The following is a 19831-nucleotide window of genomic DNA, read 5'->3' as shown; positions in this document are numbered from 1 at the left end:
GAGCAGGAACAGCCCCTCCAGCTCTGCCTGGGCACGCGTGACCTGGCCTGCGATAAATCCGCGGAGCCCTTGCATGCTGAGCTGCAGGTCCTTGTAGCTCAGGGTCTGCTCGTCATCACTCCAGTAGATATAGCCCAGGCTGGTAGTACTGTTCTGGATCTTCTTGCCATAGGTCCGCAGGCGGGTGATCCAGCCGAACGGGGCCCGGACCCCATAGAGCAGGAACCGCTCGCGCATATNGTCTAGGGCATCCGCTGGGTAGCTGACCTGCCCAGCCTCTGCCAGGCGGACCGCGCGCAGGGCAACCAGCATCTGGGCCATCTTCACCAGCCCGGATAGGTAGCTCGTGTAGCCGTACGGATCCCGGAACGTCTGCCGCACGGGGTCGACCCCGAGGACCGCAAGGAACCCAACNAGGGGACTCTCGAAGAGGTCACCCTTCAAGCTATGGTCCAGGAGCGCGATGGAGAGGTCTAAGCAGGCCTGGTCCAACCGCTCATGGAGGGATACTTCCTGGGGGGACCGTGCCTGCGGGCTATTATATCCGGCCGGCAGGGCTGGTGGTAGCGCTGGCGGGGGAGGCACATGGACCTCCACCCGGGGTGCCAGGCGGGGGAGGGAGCCGGCTAGTCCAGGGTTCTTCTTCCATGGGATGGTCCGCGGCGGGGCCTAGGGCGGAGGTGGGCAGGATGCAGGTAGGGGGGGTGCGGGGGCTGCGGGGGCTGCGGGACCAGGCTTAGAAGTAGTCTTTAGGGCTAGTGCCTGTAGCTGAAGGCTGTACTCCTCCATCTGGTCCAGGGCCGCAAGCTGGGCGGTGTTCAGCTGGTGGCGTAGGTGGATAGCCTGCTCCGGCCGCGTGCTGCGATACACAAAGCAGACCAGCTGCTGCCAGACCTGGCAGTACCGCCGGTAGGTTGCCGGCCGGAGATGGATCTGGATTGGCCGGTTCCACACGCTGGGTCGACGGAAGAAGGTATTGATCTGGACCTGGTCAAATTCATTAATCTGGCCCTCGCGGATTGCCTGGTACGCCTGGTCGATCAGTCATTGGACACTGGCAGTGAACTGGGCCAGCAGCGGCTCAGTCCGGGGGTTTGGCAGGCAGCCCAGCAGGGCTACAGCTGTCAGGTCCTGCCCCCGCAGGTACTCCGGCCAGCGGGTGAGCTCCAGCCACGGGGAGGCCTCGGTAGGGTGGGCATCCAGGACGGGTACCTGGCCGTCAGCTTGCTCTACGGTGACCTCCCCCTCCTGCAGTGCCTGGTTAACGCGGGCGCGGATCAGCTCTGCAGGGTCCTGGGAGGTTTGCATGGTATTACCCTCCTGGCAGCCCCCTGCAGGCATAGTCTGGGATACCTCAAAGAAATAACTCCCAGCCCGGGTGGTATAGAACCGCTGGCAGGAGACCGGGCAGCCTGCTAGACGCGCCTTCTTACGGGCCTGTTGCTCAGTCTGAGAGAGCCGGCCCGGCCGCCAGTCACCATCCTGCTCTCTATGCTTCTTCCGGCAGTATTCATCCAGCAGGGGAAACGACCGGATAATATAGGGACAGTAGGGGCAGGCATAACCCTGGTAGACAGGCAGGCCTGGGACTGGGGGGTCCCCCTTTACCGGGAACAGGCTAGTCTCCTTCGCAGGATCAATCCACGGCCGCTGGAGCATTGTCGCCAGGGCAGCCTCACGGAGGGCTGGGGTGGCCGCAGATGGGTGGGAGCCATGACGGGTCCGGAGGTGGGTTAGCAGGACCGACGGGGCCACTGCATACTGGCAGCGAGGCGCGGTGCAGATCCAGATCTGGTAGGTTGGGTTGTAGAGAAAGAGATCCATCTAGAAGTAATTATCTTGTTTACTATAAACCTGTCAAAGATCCAGGTTGGAACCTCAGCTCGGGATATATTAAGAACCTGAGAATATCAGCAGAAACCAGTCCCCTGGCCATAACACATGAATAAAATACATAAGCAATCTAGTCGCGTGCCGCGTGTCCCTGGTCAAAAGTACCCCTGAGTGAAAGAGAGAGAGAGAGAGAGCGCGATCTGATAGATCTCATTAATCAAAAGTAAGCTAGTCCTGTCCAGGAAGTGGAGCACCGCCGGGTCGCGGGCAGCCCAGCAGCCAATCCGGGCGCGAAGAACTCCGGCGTACGTGCAACCCACCAAGGCCTAGGGAGTAGGCTTTTCCAGCAGCTCTCTGCGATCTGGAGACGAGTACTGATTGATCCTGGTGCGAGCAGCGATCTCCGCAGTGGGCTCATCCGCAATGACAAAGTCAGACCACTGGTACAGCCATCCATGGATTGCTTGTAGTTGCCCTGAGATCCCCCTCTCTCCGTCTGGCCAGCGTGTTAAACTCCCCGTGCCATAGGCTGTCCCGTACTCCGCCCCATCTGGTATAATGACGTCGGGTAAACGGGTACAAGACGAGAGAACTACACCAAGGTACTCTTTGCTTAGTTCTAAGCTGGCATCGATCATAGCTCGGTCAACGTGGCTTTCAAACTTGACTTGCAGGTCGTCAAGAGCTTCTCCGCTCAATGAATTTGCTGGTCCATTTCTCTTTTCCTTTTCGCCGCTTTGAGCCCCCCCATCTGAAGGAACTTGCCGATTCCGGGTAACCGTGATAACCGAGCCCCAGACCACTATATACTTTCAAGGATGAAATTGTGGACGCTTTCACCTACTGGGATATCGACCAAGGACAAAATTGGCTCCCTAGCTACTTTGGTGATATATTCCAAAGTTAAATGCTTCCAACGATCCTGTATAGAGGCATGCTCGCTCATACCCTTTCGTTTCAATGCATGATCACCCAGCGGTCCTGGATGAAAGACCATGATTAAGTTCGGATATTCAAAGAGTCAATTTAGGAAAAATGGACAGTGGTACAAGACTATGGCACTTCAAAGTAATATCCCTTCCCCAGCTCCGGCTAGGTAGACTGAGACTCTCCATTCCTAAACCGGTTTTCCAGAAGATCCAAGACTCCTGGAACCTAGACCCGCGCACAATGGAAGTTTTCTTGTCAAACAATGGCGTCTTTACGACATTTTACTGCTCCATCAGTGGGAGCAAGTTCTTCCTCCTAAAAGTGACCAGGTTCCTGGGGGCTTACTATGACAGTACACATGCACCTATCCTCTGCACTTTTCATATAGACATACCCTAGTGACATATACATATACATCAAAGCTATTACCTTATGTAACGATACTATATACACAGTAGACCTCATCAGTGGCGTCGAGCGAACTATTAGTATTATAAGCAAGGGTATAAGAAACCCAGCCGGTACAGACAGGGCTGCAACTAGTCACGACTACTAGAAGCATGGTCCTAGACAGGGAATTATGTTAAGTGTAACAATAGGTTCTGCTGTCAAGATGACTATAATTCCCTCAGAATAACTTCACGTATGAACAGACAGTAATGGTGAAGAAGGTTTAGGAGGGTGACTTATGAAGCCGATATATATATATAACTTCGTACCTAAGTTAATGAAGACTAAGTTACATACTGTGGCTTACCTACGTGTTTAACTAGGACATCTGTTGTCGGGCCAGGATCAGGCACTGGTATATATTCTCTACATAACCTTTCTGTATAACCAAGATCGTCCCGGTTCCTTCTTTATAAGAGGGTCAGTGTTTGGTATCACACTCCAGCATACACTGCATTAATTTGCTGAGCTCTGTATCGGGGTGGTAAAGATATCATATCTCACTCATATTGGCATTGACATAATTGTGAGCTATTGTAGCCGCACCTTCGCCGTTTCAGCCTCTGCCTGGATTTCTACAAGTCCCTTATCCGTAGCCTTTAGGAGCCCAAGTCTTTCCTCGAGCTGACAGGCCAGCACAGCAAGTGTCGACGATTTCCACAAGGGAACACCGCGGCTCCTGCGATTGCTAAAGATACTCAGGACGGCAAACGCAATTGCAAACGCCTCCGTCACAATTGGAACAACAAAGTAGCCCCAACGGATCGAAACAAAAGGCACGCTCTCGACTTTCTCTCCATAAGCAGTCTGCGGATTTGGGCCATACCGGAGATAGTCCGTCATGGCAGTCGCCATCCCACGGAACCGGTCGTTGAGGTCCACATCGCCAGAGAGAGCAGCGGCGACACCCAGGTCTGTGTTGACGTAGCTCCCCTCGACCCACTGGGAGCGAATTGCCGGGGACATAAAGAATGTCTCCAGCGCGGAGATGCTGGCATAGCTCATTTCAAGGCCGGGGATCGTGACATTACCATCCGTCGTCTCGTTGGTGTACATGCGGGTGAATATCATTCCTCCTGGGTTGGTCTCATAGGTCCAGGGGTTCTTTATGCCGAAATCGACCTCCCGCCTACTCGCAAAGGAGAAGTCACTACCGTTGGCCTTTGCGCCGGAGTACTCGTAGGCCGTGAGGAAGAGAGAGCAGTCCGTGATGTTGATGTCATTTGCTAGGAAGTTGTAGTCCGATGTCGCCCTGTAGACTGCGAATCGTGTGATTTCAGGCCACGTACCGGGAAGTTGTAGCTCTGAGGGCGGATTCAGCAGCGAGGTTGCATTCAGGGCGAAGGTCGTCACCGCGCTGGTTGCCGAGTAGCGAGTTGAAAGGCCGAGCCCGGCGGGCGTTGTCATGTTGCATACCTCCCAGCCATCTTCGTCTTTCAAGCAGCTCCTGGATTCTAATGCCGCCTGGGTAACGTTGCTGCACGCAGCATTGAACCCGAGCGATATATATGAGTCGGTCCAGCGACATGCCCCGGGGCAGCGGAATGGTTCTGAAGTGTTGATGTTATACAAGCCCTGGAAGACGGCGGACTGCATACCGGGGTCCTGGGGAATGCTGTCTGGTCACAGGAATGTTAGTTGCAGTTATTCCCGTGGCACAGGGCGTTGCCAAAGCTTACCAACGCCGGAGTTTGCAAGCGACCCCCGTAAATTCCGACTGTAGCTGTACGAGTATCCGAACGTGGCGGTGTTGTCTGGGGTGATAATATTGCGCTGGTCAACCAAAACGACCTGCTGTGCGAAGGGCGAGAAAGCTAGCCGCAAGATGGTGATGAATGCTCCAATGGTGGCCAAATTCCACTTGACTGTGGTGAGCATCAGAATAGATCCCCAGAGACCGCGGCTTGCCCCGTCGAATGTTTCAAACTCAGCCAGCTTGCGAGGCCCGTTCTTGAAGTGAAGCCATTTTGACTGTCCTATGAACGTGCTTACACCGTGCATCAGCGCGGTAGTGCATGCAGTTGTTAGGATGGAAATTGTCGCGTTGAGAGAGACGCGGCCCCGCCAGGCAGACAGAGGCTTGTTATCCATATACCAGAAGATGATCGCGATACCAATAAGCAGGCCCAGGGCCAGAATCGAGCTGATCGATTCCAGAAGCCATTCGCTTGGGGAGTACACCGGATGCCGCTTGTACTGGGTGCTGGCCGTGCTCTGCGGCTCAGAATCTACCTCGGAAGCCTGAGCAGGCTGCTGGCAGGGCTTGTCGTTGCTGTTCTCTGCAGCCATTATAACAGCCTGTGTCCACGATTGTGTGTTGCAGATGGCTCTTGAGAGATGCACACCTTCGCCAACGTCAATGCGAACGAAACAACGCGAACAGCCGCGCAGCCTCACCCGTAGGTGGCTGGTTTGTTTTATGCCCAATCTCTGGCCCTAGCTCGGTTGATTTCATACATATGTTCGGCCCTTCCGGCTGATAGGTCCGTGTATTCTTGGTCAGAACGAAGGGCACCAAGTGGGACCTGCTGGGATTCGATTCCTTCGCAGGTTCAGTCCTCAGATTTGGCGATTAGCTAGCTGCTTGTGTGGTTGCATCTTGCCTGTATCAAAGGCTGCGCTATTTACGGTGTGTACAATTAAACTCATCACGTTGATGCCTTTTCTGGACGCCGGCTATCAGTGGGCGACTGAAGAACAGACCGGAATCACCAATGTCACGGTGTGCGGTGTGTGCAGTGTGTGCAGGACCTTCAATTATCCTGAGAAAGGGGGAAACCTCCAAGAAGTGGGCTGTCTGCGTAGTTGCACTTTTAATTGGTGGTAGGATGTTCCGAGCGGACGCCACAGTCTGGCTGAAGAGATGCAGATGAGAACGTGCCGAAACACTCGCGAGGAAAAAAAAAATGGCCTGTTAATCAATGATCAACTCCCATGACTTTCGAACCTGTGGTTTCCCTCCATTCCGGGCCTCGAGGGCACCTCAGAATATCAAACTCAGCACTGACATTCACGGCGCTGGAAAGAATTGCTGATCAATCACGCCAGGAAAACGCTGTCAACGCTGGAAACACCCAATTTGCGGCTGAAGACAAGACTGATGATTTTTCCCTGTCCTCGTATTCCCCACCCCACGTTCACACCCACACCAGAGACCGCGGTGCGGTCTTTGCTGCCTTTGCGCCCTATCACAAACAATATACCAACCCTTGTCTGGGGGCCAGCCGGCTAGGCTGGACTCATCTGTGTCATTAGATCCGATATTATCGTCAAGGCTGCTGAACTCCGACGCGGAGTCTCCCCTCGAAATGTCAGCCTGCGCCTGCGCACAAGAGTGTCAGCAGCTGTAACCCATAAGACGAAAGATGAATTCCCGTTTGACCGTGTGAGTGATATACGGAACGACCAACAAGCAGAGAACAGCAACTGATGAAGAGCTGATCCAGGCAACGGTCCCCTCAACGTTTTCTGGCTTGGCAGATACTGACAAGAGCCAGCTGACCAGCCAGGATAGGAAGAATAGACGGTGGGAGCGATGGCGGCTGGCGAGCTGAGTCGCAACGAGACCTGCATTAGTATATCCGTTAGCCTCATCTAACCCAGAAACAGCGCTGCTGTCCGGCGACCTCCAATAATCACTGCAGCGGACGAACTCGAAGACGCTAGCGGCGCTCCAAGCCCATACCTCAGCCCTACTATTGGATGGGGATGCATCTCACCCATGTCCTTTCTTGGCTTCTCGCATTGTGCCTATCCCAATTTAGATCGAGGAACTGGTGGACTACCAAGCGGCGCTTACGCCCTTTGATTTGAACCCTTGCTCACCCGCCAACTGACTCGACTCAGCCCTGCTTGGGTTGCTCAGCTCTATACAGGGTTTCTTGGCCAGAATGCGGGATTTAAGCCGCACGTCCGGCCGTTGACGATTCCACAAGTGGCAGTTTCCAGGGAAAAGTTACAATAAGTTTCTCTGCAACCTTGTCTTCACTGGGAGTTGCTCTGAAGAACCATGCTGTTCATTTTACACTGTGTGGTGGCGTGCATGCTGTCGTATTTACAGTATGCCGCCGCGCTTCCACAGGGGAATACGCCATCCAAAGCCTCGAGCGAAACATCCGCAACCCCGACAGAGACCATCACGTTGGCAACTGACAGAAACTGCGACTTTGACAAGATGGACGACTTTTTCAGGTATGCCCACAAGAACGGCCTGAACATAACGGTTGAGGTGCAAAACTGCCAGAACTTGTGCCTGCTCACATACGGGGTCGGAAACCCTGATCTCTCAGGAATCGGCGTAAGGCTCAGACAGAAATTGTCCACATACTGACAGGCCTCATCGCTCACTCCTGGACTCACGATAGATGATGTACGCATACAGCATTCAAACCGGGCTCACCATCCTCGTCGGCCCCGTCTATCGCATCCTCTATCGCGCATTCAGCCCAGTGAGCGCCTTCGTACGCGACCTGAAAGATATCCAACTCAACTTCTTCTCCTCAAATGCCTTCTTCGTGGGCTCCTCCGCCATTGCAACCCTCGCACACCTGTCGCAGAACCCATCCACCTTTGAAATTGCCGAGATGCAGGCCATGGCCTTCTTGCAAGTCAACAGCATCCTTGTGACCTTCTTCTGTCTAGTCGTGACGCAACCAGTGTCGCGCTGGGCAGCGCGTGTGATCCTCTACTTTGCTGTCTTTGTCCTCGTCACTGTCGCCCTTGGCAAGAGTCATCTGGGCAGCGACAGCAGGGCAAACTGGCAGCTTGCATCAGATGGCTGCGCGCACAGCTCAACGGACTACAGCGTCATTAACCCGGTCCCGTATCCAGGATGGACTGTCGCGATTTTCGCGGTGGCCGGCACAGTTGCGTTCTGGCTGCAATCGCTGAAGGAGAAATTCCAGGGCGACTCGTTGCGCAGGTCGGCTTTTAGGGCCCTGGTGCTGTTCTGGGTCTTGCTAATTGGGCTTTTGACGGCGGGTATGGTGGTTGGCGTGACGATGATGTGGCGGCAGCGAAGACACCTGCGCAGTTTGGCCAGGGACGAATTTGAGGACGATGAGTGGGGGTTCGGGCAGATTGCAGCTTTGACTATCTGGGCGCCGATCCCGGTTGAACTGATATATATTCTGAATGGTGAGGAGCTCCTTCGTCCTTGTGTTTGGCGTGCGGTCAATCTCACAGTTGTGCCCAATTGCAGACCTACTCCAAAGAAAGTCCGGACGATGGAGTCGCTGGAATTCAACCCTAAGCATGTTTTTCTCTCCGAGGAAATTGAAGGAAGAGCAGCCTACATCGAACTCCAACCCACAGCTAGAGATGAAGGCTGACAGTGGAAGTAGGAGGATCGCTGAGGTCACAAACAGGTAAGAATGTTGTACACAATATGGACTTTTCCCATGGGTAGGAACAAACTTGCAAACCAAGAACAAAATAGTTTTATTACTCCATACGCTGTTCAATGAATATATTAGATGAGTTGTCCGACTGGGCCGTGACAGTAAGCAAATGGGTCAAGTCTTGTTGGGAGGGACCTTGTGCCAGGCGTTGACGGTGGTGACATTCTTCTATACTTCGTCTGCCCTGCACATTCCAGAGTCCACCCAATGTGCCCAAGTATTTCGAGTACTATGCAACATACATAACTACTTCTCGTACTGGCCTGGCCGACCATCATCGCCCAAAGCAACACGGCCCGAGCTGGCCCCACAGAAGCGTTTCAGTTCGAGCCACTAATCTGGAGACTTTGGAGACCCCAGGAGGCCTGAACCATCGCTCTCAAAAGCGCCTCCTCTCCCCTCCTCTGCCCAGACTCGGGCCTGCCCCTCGACTCCATGCGCTTCCCCCGCAGCCCGCCATGTTCGTCACATTTGAGGCTGGCCAGGGCGCCAACCCGACCCCCGAACAAGGCCCGCGAAACCCAAAGCAGCCACGACGAAGCCACCGGATCGGTCGCCAGGGGATAGCCCCGCGCGCCTGCACGTCGTGTCGGCGGCGCAAGACGAAATGTGACGGCAAGCAGCCCTGTGAGGCGTGCCAGTGGTACAAGAAGCCGGAGCTGTGCTGTTATCTCCATCGCCCCTCGCCTGCTTCGCAACGGTAAATCAATGACAAATCCATGGCCAGGAGAAGTCTTGTGCGTAAATTGACTGAGACAGAGAACCGGCAGAGGCACGTTCGCGCTACCAGGATGCCCTGGAGAGGCTCTTTCCCGACACTGCGCCCGAGAATCTTGTCAATCTCTCGAGGGAGCAAATGCTGGACCTGGTGGCTTCCCAGCAGCAAGGCTCGCCCGCCACTGCCGCGTCAATTGGCACTCACGCCTCGGCGCTGTCAATCAAACGCCCTGATCTGGAGGGCCTGCATTTGATGCCTGGTGAAGCTGAACAGCCGGACCATAACCACAGCATCCAGGGCTCAGATCCATCCGCTCCCATCTCGGACGACGTCAACGCACTATCGCTGACCTCTCGACACTCCACTTCCTATTTGGGGGTCTCGTCCATCCAGGCCGCTTTAAAAGTGATCGCGTGGCTTCATCCAGAATTCGAGACACACTTCACCCGCACGTTGTTCAAGGACGACGATTCTCTCCATTTACTATCCAACTCGCAGCGCGCGAGCCCGCCGACAGAAATGGAAATGCTAGATGCATACTTCCTACATTTTCACCCATTCGCGCCGCTTCTGGACGAAGACGCTTTTCGCTCCACCTTGATGGCAGGGAGCCGCAAGGACGACCAATGGCTGGCGTTGCTGAATATTGTTCTATCCTTAGGCAGCATTGCAGCTACAGGCGCAGAGGACCAGACTCACCAGCTATATTTTGAACGCTCCATGAGCCGGTTGAGCGTGTATTCCCTCGGCAGTCCCAGCCTCGAGGTGGTCCAGGCCCTCGGGCTCATCGGTGGCTGGTATTGCCACTACATCAGCCAGCCGAATCTCGGGTACTCTCTGATGGGCGCCTCTCTGCGAATGGCAGTAACCCTGGGCCTCCAGCGGGAGCCCTGCATCCCCAACCGCTTCGCAGTCGAGCCCACGAGTCTGATATCCCAGGAACTCAGACGTCGTATCTGGTGGTCACTTACGTGCCTGGAGACCTGGGGACATGAGACGCTAGGCCGGCCCAACATGGACTGCTTTGGCCCAAGCATTACCGTAAACCCCCCTCACGTTCTGGACAAGGTTCGCGGCTTCCTCTATGCTTGTGCCCAGGAATGCTGATCTGTGATGTCTAACGCGGCTACTAGGAAAGCTATCTCCGGATCCTTCCCCTGACTGAAAACATCCAATATGCAAAGATCTCCTCAAAGATCCAGGAATCTCTGGCAGCACTCCCGACCCTCACACCCACAGAGATGTGCGATCTGGACTCTCAATTATTGCAATGGTGGGAGAATCTACCACCGATCCTGAAATATCATCAACCTTGTCCCCAGTCACTCTACACCGTTCGTACTATTATGCGATGGCGATTTTATAGTCAGCGTATCCTACTTCATCGCCCTATTCTTCTAAATTTCGCGATGCGGCGAGTGCCGTTTAGCGCCGTTCGAGTGGAAGAGCGCGGTGCTATTGAGAAATGCCACAGCAATGCCGAGGCACTGATTCAAGATATCTCCGAAATACCAGAGCTTAATCAAGTCATCGGCTGGAATGCTGTTTGGCTGTTATTCCAGGCTGTCATGATCCCGCTAATATTTCTGTCCACTATACCCGCAGAAGATGACCCCCCCGGGTCTTTTGACACTTGTAAGGCACTGGTCGAGGCTGCTATACTGACACTCGGCCGTATGCGATCTTACAGTCGAACAGCAGAAGCGTCTCTCCACGTTGTAACGCGATTTTTCGAAGCTATCTTACATGGCCCTGGTCAGTCGTCCGGCGTTCCCCGTGGCAGCAATACTTCAATAGAGCCCTTCCCTCCCTTGGACACAACAAATAGCCGTGATGGAGCTACTGCTGCATTCTTTGATGAGTTTTGGCCGCAGCATGTGGTGGACTACCTGAGCTGGGATGCCAATAACCTTTGGCCCGAGTTGCCAAATCTGAATCCTCAAAGCAGCGAGGCGTTGTCCCTTTTCAACCCAACGAACGAAGGCATTTAAACGTTGTTAGTCGTTTCCTTGTCTCCAGTGACTATGCGTTAACTATTCCTATACCTCGGTTGTATGTAACATATTCGTCAGTAGTATATGTATATGTAAAAAGTTGATTCCACAAACCTGAGCATTCTTGACGCGTGATAAGTTAAAACTCAGGATATGGTACAGGTAGGGCTGTTGGTGGCAATCTACAACCACCGAGAAGATACAGGTCCGCCGTAGATGGAGTGTTTCAAACTATCATTCTGGGACCCACAAGCGAATCTAACAGCATGCCCGATCAGATAGACTCCTGATTCTTAACTTCAACCACCTCGTTTCTATCAGACACCAGCACCGCCTTCGGCTCCGTGCTCTTCTTCCGGGGGTTGGGTGCGTCGAAAACCTCAGTGAGCTCTTCAAGAGTCCGCTTGTTCGTTTCGACGGCAAAAAAGTAAATGAACAGGGCTTGGACCATATTCCAGCCGGCGAGAAGGATATACGTGTGCCACGCTATGGCACTCATGGCGTTTCCAATGCCGAACTGGTTAACGAGTAAAGCAATATTAGTAAAGACAGAGTACACTGCCATGCCTTTAGCGCGAGTTTCATAGGCCAGACACTCGACTGAATACATGGCTTGAAGGGGCGTCCATCCAAAGCTGTAGCAAAAGCCAATCAGAAATATAATGACTATGGAGCCTGTCGCAGCTCCTGGTTGCTGAGAATTCGAGTAGACGCCAGTGCTTGCAGATAGACCTGCAAAGAAGATCTAATGTGCAAGAGGTCAGCAAATAAGGAGATAATAGGGCACTATAAGAAGTTTCACGATATACATACGCCACAGGAAATACAAGCACCGATCATCATAGGCCTTCGGCGGATCTTAGGACCAAGAGCGCTTCCTAGGTAAGCACCACCGGCCGAAAGGACAGTATTTCCGAGATTGATATCCAACACTTTTGTAGTGTCGGTAATGCCAGCGCTCTTTAAGAGCCCTCCGATATAGTATGTGGTTACCCCGGCCTGCGACCACTGGCTGAGAAAGGATGCGATACCTACACATAATAGACGCCATCTTGCTGCCTTTGAGTTGACTAGTCCCTTGAAATCCCAGGGACGTTTATCAGAGCCTTCGAGACTGATGGCCTCTTCGTACTCCCGAATTTGTAGGATGACATAGGCATTGTCCCGAGCGCCTTCCCCGTGGTAGCGTGTGATGACGTCCCATGCCTTTTCACGGTGACCATGGCTGTACAGCCAGCGAGGAGACTCCGGGATAAGCCAGACAAGAAGAACAACGAAGCCAGACGAGATTAACTGACACCATATCGGGATGCGCCAGGCAAGCGAGGACTCATACTTAAGACAGGCTCGACATGCACCAGCAGCAGCAATGGCCCCGATGAAGTATTGGCAGTTATATAACCCGGTCATGATATCACGATAGGCAGGATGGCTCATCTCAACCACGTAGGCGGGTGCAGCTGAAGCTGCCATCGAGTATCCCCAGCCTATAGTTTTCAGTGAGACAGTTAGCAGTGAGCTTGAAGGCTTCCAAAACCCTCAGGCCACTTACCAAGGAAAAACCGGCTGGCGAGAAGCTGGCCCATTTCATTGGCAGTACCTCCAAGAATCGTTCCAACAATGACGGCCAGAGATCCAGCGAACATCCCCATACGGCGGCCCCAGAAGTCCAGCACGAAGCCGACAAATGGCAACGCGCTGACGCCCCCAATAGTGTACATGCCTTGGATTAAGGACGCCTGCGAACCGACCAAGCCGGAACCAAAAGTGTCTCTGAACTGCTGGATGGGCAGCAGAGAGCCCATGAGCGAGCCGTCAAAGCCTATTCCTGTCAGTGGGTTTTTTAAATGGGTTTCTGGGCATCGTCGTACCGTTCAGGGCGGAGCAAAGATATGCGACAGTCACTACCGCGTACAGTTTTCCCATCTGGAAACTCCACGGCTGTGGGGGGCTGGTCCGCCGGGCAATATCAAGGGCCACAGACTCCTGAAGCACCTCCATTCTAATGCCATCAGCATTCTCCTGGTGGCTGCTCTCACCCATAGTGACCTTCTCGGATGTTGGATTCGTTTGCGTATGTTCTGCCATGGCGGAAATGCGAATAGTCTCTGTAAAAGCTTTGCTTCGTTCACCCTGGTTGGCAAACTAGGGCATTTATTGATTTACGTTACGACGAGTGTTTCAGGGCTGCCCATCTTGGGGGCTTATTCGTAGTGACACCTGCTGCGGACCTCCTTGGCCAAAGCAGACACGACTGTCATGCCATAGTGCCGGACCCTAGGGGCCATGGAGCATCGTCGACAACTGTGGAATCTCTCGCACGACGCTGCCATTGTCGGTGACCCCGGTTCCGGTCCCTCCGAGGCAAGGCTTCGGGGGCGTACAAAGCTTGACGCTGTAGAGCGCGTCCCAAAGAGGTACAAGTCCGCCTGCTCCGCCTGCATTCTGACTATAACCGGCGTCGCTCCGCCTGGGACTCGCCGATCCAGCTCTTGAAAATCACATGCAGATCTGACCGAACTCCAGAACGGACGCCAGAATTGCCGGGCATGGAGGGGACGCGTCACTGTGGGCCTTTGAGTTCGAAGACGATGAGATCCTGCGAAGCGAGCGATCCGCCTGTCAAACTACGGCCTGGTGGAGACGCTGGCCTCGAACTGGCCCCGGCGTCAGAGAATTCACCCGTACGTCTGGACCTAGTTATCCCGTTCGTACTATAGAGGGGACCGATCGGTGGTAGTAGAATTTCATATCGCTTTGAGCACGGGAGGTTGGAAGGCCTGTTAAATCGGTTGTCTGGAGGTTACACCGACTATGTACGCGACTGCTGGGGCATTTTATAGGTCTATTTCTGTGGTCGCTACTTGAAAGAAGTTATGGCATAGTTAACATGAAGAGCAGCATCATATTTTGTCCGTGACGTGGTTGTATAATTTCAGCTTGACGTAAAACTGTAGCACACTATCTAGTCACCGAGATAGCGGTACTTCAAAGGAGGCGCATCGGCACTGAGCCCTGTCACTGCGATCACCTGCTGGTCGCCTGGATAGATGTCGATCGCATTGTCGCTCAATCTTACACCGTCTCGCTCTTCGACGACGAGACACTTTACCGGCTTGCGTGCACTGATCTGAAGAATCTGCTCCTCGCCCGTTGCCCCGGCCCTCGCTGTCACCTCCAGACCACGGTCAGCAAAGTCCAAGTACTTGAATGGCTGCGGCCAGTCAACGTCCCGCGCCACGACCTGGCCGTCTACCCATAGACGCGCCGCTAGGATATGAGGCTCTGGCACTGTCAGGTGGTCAAGCAACCCATCAGCAATCACGGTGGTTGTGCCATTCGCAGCGATGGTGATGTTCTCACGAACAACCGAAGGGCGTAAATCCTCGCCAGTGGTCACTGATATGTACCGCAATTCGACAGTGCCCTGCACTTCCTGTTGCCTGTCACTGACTACCCACAGTTCATACCGACTTTGTTTCTTGGGCTGCGCGTGCACCACGCTCCAGTCGTGGTGTTCACGTCGGACGCCGATTGCCAGAGACCTCATTACCCGCTTGACAGTATAATACGCTGGCTTAGGTCGTAGATAATAGTCGACGATTGCCCATGAGATAGTCGGCCAGCAGTCATTGATTTGCCATAGCAGGGCACCTCCGCAACGCCTCGCGTCGCCCCATTGCTGCCGCCAGCCTCGGTATCCAAACATCATTGCTTCCGCCTGCACCACCTGTGTCAAGTATACATAGGTCTAGGTTATCAATGTCAGCAAGAATGAGCCCCATTGCGTTTGACGAAGAACGGACCTCGAGATCTGTCGCCATACGTAGATTCTCCACTAGATATGTCGCCAGGCGCCGCTCATGGCCGTCAGCTTTATTATGGAAGTCCATCACATGAGATTGAGGATGCGCATCAGCCTCGTGCTCAATGAATGACTTGATTGTTGCCATATGAGGGAATGCCTCCATGCCAAACTCGCTGTTGAACCGGCCGCCCAGGCTGTCGAAAATCTGGTACTTCTCCTGGGTGCCGTGCCATACTGGATAGCCGTTAGTCGAGTGTCTGCATGGGGCTCGCTATTGTGCTTTAAGGTAACAAACCGTTCCACTGATGTATATCTCCTACCGTAGGGTCGGCCGTGACTTTTCCATCTCCCCAGGGACTTCCTGGATGGTAGAAAGTACCCGGGGACATCTCCGCCACGACCTCCGGGAGTAGTTTCTCATAGATATAGCGCGCTGGAAAGTCTGATTTGAGCCAGCTCTCTGGGTCTTTGTCTTCGTAATTATAGGTCAGTCCCGCCTGTTCCTGGACCTGGTAATCTTCGTTGTTCCCAACGTATATCACGACTGACGGATGGTGTCGCAATCGCCGCACGTTGAATCCTGCCTCTTGCTGTATAGATGCACGTAGCTCGGGCCACGCCGGATAATTGCCACAGCCAAACATGAAGTCTTGCCAGACAAGGACACCCAACTGGTCGCATGCATTGTAGAACGCGTCGTCTTCATATACGCCACCTCCCCAGACTCTGTCACCATTAAGTGTTAGAATGACCGCGAAGACACCAAGGGCGCAGTGATACATACCTGACCATTTTCTGGCCCCCTTCCGCCATCAACTGGACCCATTTCCAGTAACGCTCTGTGCTGATATTGGGAAGCAGACCGTCGGCTGGGATCCAGCAAGAACCACCGCAGAAGATATCCACTCCGTTGATGCGGAAATAGAACGACTTGCCGTGTTTATCTAGTTCCTGGACAACCTCTGCAGACCTAATGCCGAATTCCTTGGAAACGTGGTGGTGTGTCTCGTTGCCATCACTGACTAGAGACACAGACACCTCATACAGGGTCTGAGCACCATATCCGTTGGGCCACCACAACTGTGGCTGCATGACCCGGAAAGTCGCTGTGGAAGTACTGCTGCCATTCACAGGAATATCCTGACGTTCAATCTCCTGCCCACCCAGTGTCAGACGGAAGGAAGCCGTGTAGGCACGCGAGTCGACCGTATCGATGTCAGCAACCGCCGTGACCGTCGCCGTACGGTAATCTGCGGCCAGCTGTGTCTGCGGCCACAAATCTGCTATGCGAGCAGAGTACATCTCTACGCGGACTTCACGCCAGATCCCGGCCGTCATAATGACTGGACCCCAGTCCCAGCCCCAGTGATACTGAGCCTTGCGCACGGCGAGGCGTGCCATGTCGCCATTGAAACCCTCCCATTTGTGCTGCGGGTCTTTGCTGCGCAGGTCGCGCGCTTTAAGTTGAGCACAGTCGAATTCGATCTCCAGCATGTGCTGTCGCTCAGCGCCAGATCTCACGGCCTCAGTAATGTCCAGGCGGTGGCCCAGGAACATGTTGGTGCTCTCAAGGATGACCTGGCCATCAAGCCTGACCGTTGCAAACGTGTCCAGACCGTCAAACACTAGGGCAACTGCTGCACCAGCGGGGACGTCTAGCTTGGGAAGCCTGCGTCGGTATATCCATGTCTTTTCGTTAACCCAGCGTGCCTTAAGTTCATTGAACCCCACGTAGGGATCTTCTAGTCTGAACAAAGTGAATTAGTTTGTTAACATTAAGGGTCTGAATGGTGTCGCACTTCTTATTTGCAATGAGGTCCTGCTGCACCACCGAAGGTACTGAAGGCACACTCATCCACGGGTTTGGGGTGTTGTCATCACGGTCCTTGAACTCCCATCCCGTGGAGAGACTCTGTTGGAAAAGCTTCATGATTTGATGAAGTAAAGGATAAATCGGTAACGTCAGTTCTTGCTAAGGCGTCGCGTACAGGCCGTAAGGTAACACGCTGCCACTGGGTGTAGAGCACTGACTCTGGAGCCTCCGTGCAAGAGATATAGGAACACTCAACCAAAGGATAGCTGCTCTTCATCCACTGTGGTTGCACGAATATTGCTGCTTTTGGTTCCGTAGGCAGTGCTTTCCCCGGGCCCGAAATGACACGGGGCCCACTAACATCGGTCCGTGAGATTGCCTAATTAGGCTATCCTGAGGCGGAGGCCCGGCGCACTAGCCAACGTTTTTAGTTGTGAGGTCCCTCTCTCAGGTAAAACCTCAGGAGGATCGACCTGCTTGGGCACAGATCAGCATGTTCCGTCTCGGGGCCATGTTTCACAATCCAGCCTTGTCTCGATTTCAGTTCAACCTCCGTCAGGGACAAACGAGGCATGATCTGACTCTGCCAGCCCGTGAGGCCTCACGACTACGCAGTATTGTGCCACTGGCCGCGTCATTCGCATCCAGAATACTCGTATGATGAAGGGATTAACTCAATGGTGGTTTCAGAATGACAGACTTGCTATCTGATCGTTCTGTCATGGGCGTCTATGAAAAGTATAAAGAGCTGGAACAACTCCTTCCAAGGGCATTACTATTCCAACATCCTCCATATCACGAGCAGTGACAAGAAAACGAGCAAATACGAACCCCTCCATACCAAAGTTCAACATGAAGTTCCTTTTTGCATTCCTTCCTCTTGCTCTTGCAGTTCCCCACGGACCATCGATGCAACGTCGAGCGGATGATCGTGGTAACTATACTATCAGTGGCCTGGGAGCTCGCAAGCAGGAGATCACAGCCGCTGGCGGCACCTCTCAGGATCTCTCCATTGCCATGTTGGAAACGTTAGTTTGCCAATTCCGTTTGCTTTCCCTCTAGGAAATAGGCTGACCTCCCTAGTGATGGAATGACTACTGACTACACCTATGGTTGGTTCCGACTCGTGGTTCCCTATTCGCAATCGCAAACCTCTAGAGACGGCTAACTAACGTGGACGCAGGGGATGGAAAGACAGGAGATGCAACCAACTTTGGCATTTTCAAGCAAAATTGGATGATGCTCCGTACATCAACTAGCCAGTTTGAAGGTTTATCTGAAGCTGATGTAGATCAGGGTGCTGTCTTGAAGTAAGTACACCGAACTAAATCTTCTTGGGCAGAGGATAACGACGTGGACAGCTCGGATCTTGCAGCTGATATCACTGCTCGCCACGAGAGTGAGGAACACTACGGATATACCACCTGGTGCGCAGGGCACCGCAACGGAGCGAGTGGCCTGAGCAACCCAAACACCGATGACATCGACAGTAAGTCCATGCGCACAATTTATCTGTGGATGAAACATACTAACCTTCCACCAGCCTACAAAAGCGCAATCGAGTGGATACAGCAACAGATTGACAGCGATGAGAAGTATCTGACTGATGACACCCGTTTCTGGGTGGATGTCACGGCCATTTAAAGTGAGGGCTGCCGATATCAAGCTGTATATATCACACGCTCTGGTTTTTAACAAACAGGGAGGAAACCGGGCCCGGTGCTCCCTCTCCCTGAAGATGTTTCTTGTCTGATTATGTATCTCTTGAACTGCTGTCTCTCGTTTATATCCGCAGTTTCAATCAAATTGTCTTTCTTATCAATCATACCGTAATCCTGGGTAATGAAGTCTGTCGGTCTCTTCCTGACGACGAGTATCGTCCACCTTTGACGAAACTCCCTGCCAAACGCATATACACTTCTACGCCAAAGGTTTCCGTTCAACGGCCTAACCGACCCTTCCGGAAACCTGCAGGCTAAGATAATCTATCCATATTTTCTTTTTAAAGGCCTTGGTAAGATTATTAGTAAGTACTGTTTAATTAATTCTATATGTAGAGACTATATAGGAAGAGGTACGGCGTTATATAGAGCTCTCTAGGTAACATGCAGAGCAAGTAAATACCTCTAAGTACTGTTTATATTCTAGAGGAATATATCTAGTAGCTCTGTATCAGTAATAAAGTACGGCGAAGTTAAAGTTAATATTAGTAATAAAAAAAGGAAGTAGAAGTAGAAATATACTAGAGTACTTCCTGAAATTAATAAGGCTTATAAGAAATGGGGAACTATCTTAAAAAAGGTATAGAAAACTTATCGAAAAGTTAGAGAGTAGGGTTTTTAATAATATTGATTTTAATTATAATAGCTTTAATGTTTGTTAAGAAATTCAGTTCTGAATAGCTTCATGCGAAAAGTTGGCTGTTTCGCCCTCTGGCCGTTTGGCTGGCGGGATGGGCGCGATCCCGCAGGTTTCCGGAGGGCGGTTATGCCACCAAAATATATGTTTTCGGCATTCAACTTAAAAGTAGTACCACACCATCGATTTACTAGTAAAAAATCATTAAAAATCAATAAAAGATACATTAGAACCAAGAGAACCCGAAATTAATAATTATAATGACTAATAACCCCTTGCATTAATTACTCCCTGAATTCGCCGCGGCATCAACTCAATCAACCGATCAAAATAATCTTGCGATATTAACCCCAACGCTTGTTCCTTAATAGCTTCTGGACCTCCTGGATACGATTCTATACCCGGATCTAACTAATAAACCTGCTCTTTCAACCTAGCCCAGGCATGTTTAATAGGTTTTAAATCAGGCAAGTATAGCAGCTACTCTAGCAATAGAATTACTTGATCCTCGAACCACCTCTTTACTAA

General features: G+C 52.6%; 8 protein-coding genes across 8 annotated transcripts; 4 read left to right on the top strand and 4 right to left on the bottom strand.

The window, feature by feature from the left end:
* Positions 1-669: 669 nt before the first annotated feature.
* Positions 670-1824, bottom strand: ASPSYDRAFT_92472 (uncharacterized protein; the record flags this gene model as incomplete). Its single annotated transcript, XM_040852685.1, has 2 exons — positions 670-1032; positions 1120-1824. 2 exons carry the CDS (start codon positions 1822-1824, stop codon positions 670-672), a joined length of 1068 nt encoding a protein of 355 aa, XP_040700095.1.
* A 206-nt stretch (positions 1825-2030) lies between these two features.
* Positions 2031-2553, bottom strand: ASPSYDRAFT_408553 (uncharacterized protein). The gene has a single exon (XM_040846167.1). The coding sequence runs from the start codon at positions 2469-2471 to the stop codon at positions 2160-2162; it is 312 nt and encodes a 103-aa protein (XP_040700094.1). The 5' UTR covers positions 2472-2553; the 3' UTR covers positions 2031-2159.
* A 1191-nt stretch (positions 2554-3744) lies between these two features.
* Positions 3745-5502, bottom strand: ASPSYDRAFT_157675 (DUF3176 domain-containing protein; the record flags this gene model as incomplete). Its single annotated transcript, XM_040842664.1, has 2 exons — positions 3745-4832; positions 4893-5502. The coding sequence occupies 2 exons, from the start codon at positions 5500-5502 to the stop codon at positions 3745-3747; spliced, it is 1698 nt and encodes a 565-aa protein (XP_040700093.1).
* A 1753-nt stretch (positions 5503-7255) lies between these two features.
* Positions 7256-8583, top strand: ASPSYDRAFT_157041 (uncharacterized protein; the record flags this gene model as incomplete). Its single annotated transcript, XM_040842616.1, has 3 exons — positions 7256-7510; positions 7578-8349; positions 8414-8583. The coding sequence occupies 3 exons, from the start codon at positions 7256-7258 to the stop codon at positions 8581-8583; spliced, it is 1197 nt and encodes a 398-aa protein (XP_040700092.1).
* On the top strand, positions 8572-8980 carry ASPSYDRAFT_408461 (uncharacterized protein). The gene is made up of 2 exons (XM_040846165.1): positions 8572-8579; positions 8651-8980. Exon 2 carries the CDS (start codon positions 8722-8724, stop codon positions 8947-8949), a length of 228 nt encoding a protein of 75 aa, XP_040700091.1. The 5' UTR covers positions 8572-8579; positions 8651-8721; the 3' UTR covers positions 8950-8980.
* A 90-nt stretch (positions 8981-9070) lies between these two features.
* Positions 9071-12788, top strand: ASPSYDRAFT_60328 (uncharacterized protein; the record flags this gene model as incomplete). Its single annotated transcript, XM_040849836.1, has 4 exons — positions 9071-9312; positions 9372-10398; positions 10464-11287; positions 12752-12788. 4 exons carry the CDS (start codon positions 9071-9073, stop codon positions 12786-12788), a joined length of 2130 nt encoding a protein of 709 aa, XP_040700090.1.
* Positions 12789-14125: 1337 nt separating this feature from the next.
* ASPSYDRAFT_183323 (glycoside hydrolase family 2 protein) lies at positions 14126-17186 on the bottom strand. The gene is made up of 5 exons (XM_040843529.1): positions 16932-17186; positions 15917-16879; positions 15428-15858; positions 15131-15366; positions 14126-15075 (listed from the first exon to the last, which is right to left on the bottom strand). Exons 1-5 carry the CDS (start codon positions 17060-17062, stop codon positions 14290-14292), a joined length of 2547 nt encoding a protein of 848 aa, XP_040700089.1. The 5' UTR covers positions 17063-17186; the 3' UTR covers positions 14126-14289.
* Positions 17187-17433: 247 nt separating this feature from the next.
* Positions 17434-18740, top strand: ASPSYDRAFT_48559 (uncharacterized protein). The gene is made up of 5 exons (XM_040847655.1): positions 17434-17973; positions 18029-18057; positions 18129-18255; positions 18307-18434; positions 18489-18740. The coding sequence occupies exons 1-5, from the start codon at positions 17798-17800 to the stop codon at positions 18587-18589; spliced, it is 561 nt and encodes a 186-aa protein (XP_040700088.1). The 5' UTR covers positions 17434-17797; the 3' UTR covers positions 18590-18740.
* The last annotated feature ends 1091 nt before the right edge of the window (positions 18741-19831 follow it).

The sequence above is a fragment of the Aspergillus sydowii genome (genome assembly GCF_001890705.1).
Source record: "Aspergillus sydowii CBS 593.65 unplaced genomic scaffold ASPSYscaffold_10, whole genome shotgun sequence".
NCBI classification, from domain to species: domain Eukaryota; kingdom Fungi; phylum Ascomycota; class Eurotiomycetes; order Eurotiales; family Aspergillaceae; genus Aspergillus; species Aspergillus sydowii.
Note: the sequence above shows the minus strand (reverse complement) of the source record. Positions and strands in the feature narration are given on the sequence as shown.

Bases quoted from the DNA above. Each gene is read 5' to 3' on its own strand.
- ASPSYDRAFT_408553 (XM_040846167.1), bottom strand. From the start codon at position 2,471: ATGATCGATGCCAGCTTAGAACTAAGCAAAGAGTACCTTGGTGTAGTT.
- ASPSYDRAFT_408461 (XM_040846165.1), top strand. From the start codon at position 8,722: ATGGGTCAAGTCTTGTTGGGAGGGACCTTGTGCCAGGCGTTGACGGTG.
- ASPSYDRAFT_183323 (XM_040843529.1), bottom strand. From the start codon at position 17,062: ATGAAGCTTTTCCAACAGAGTCTCTCCACGGGATGGGAGTTCAAGGAC. The intron at 16,880-16,931 runs GTGCGACACCAT...CACTTTGTTCAG, and splicing joins GACCTCATTGCAAATAAGAA to ACTAGAAGATCCCTACGTGG. The intron at 15,076-15,130 runs GTCCGTTCTTCG...TTGATAACCTAG, and splicing joins GTATGGCGACAGATCTCGAG to ACCTATGTATACTTGACACA.
- ASPSYDRAFT_48559 (XM_040847655.1), top strand. From the start codon at position 17,798: ATGAAGTTCCTTTTTGCATTCCTTCCTCTTGCTCTTGCAGTTCCCCAC. The intron at 18,058-18,128 runs GTTGGTTCCGAC...ACGTGGACGCAG, and splicing joins GACTACTGACTACACCTATG to GGGATGGAAAGACAGGAGAT. The intron at 18,256-18,306 runs GTAAGTACACCG...CGACGTGGACAG, and splicing joins GATCAGGGTGCTGTCTTGAA to CTCGGATCTTGCAGCTGATA.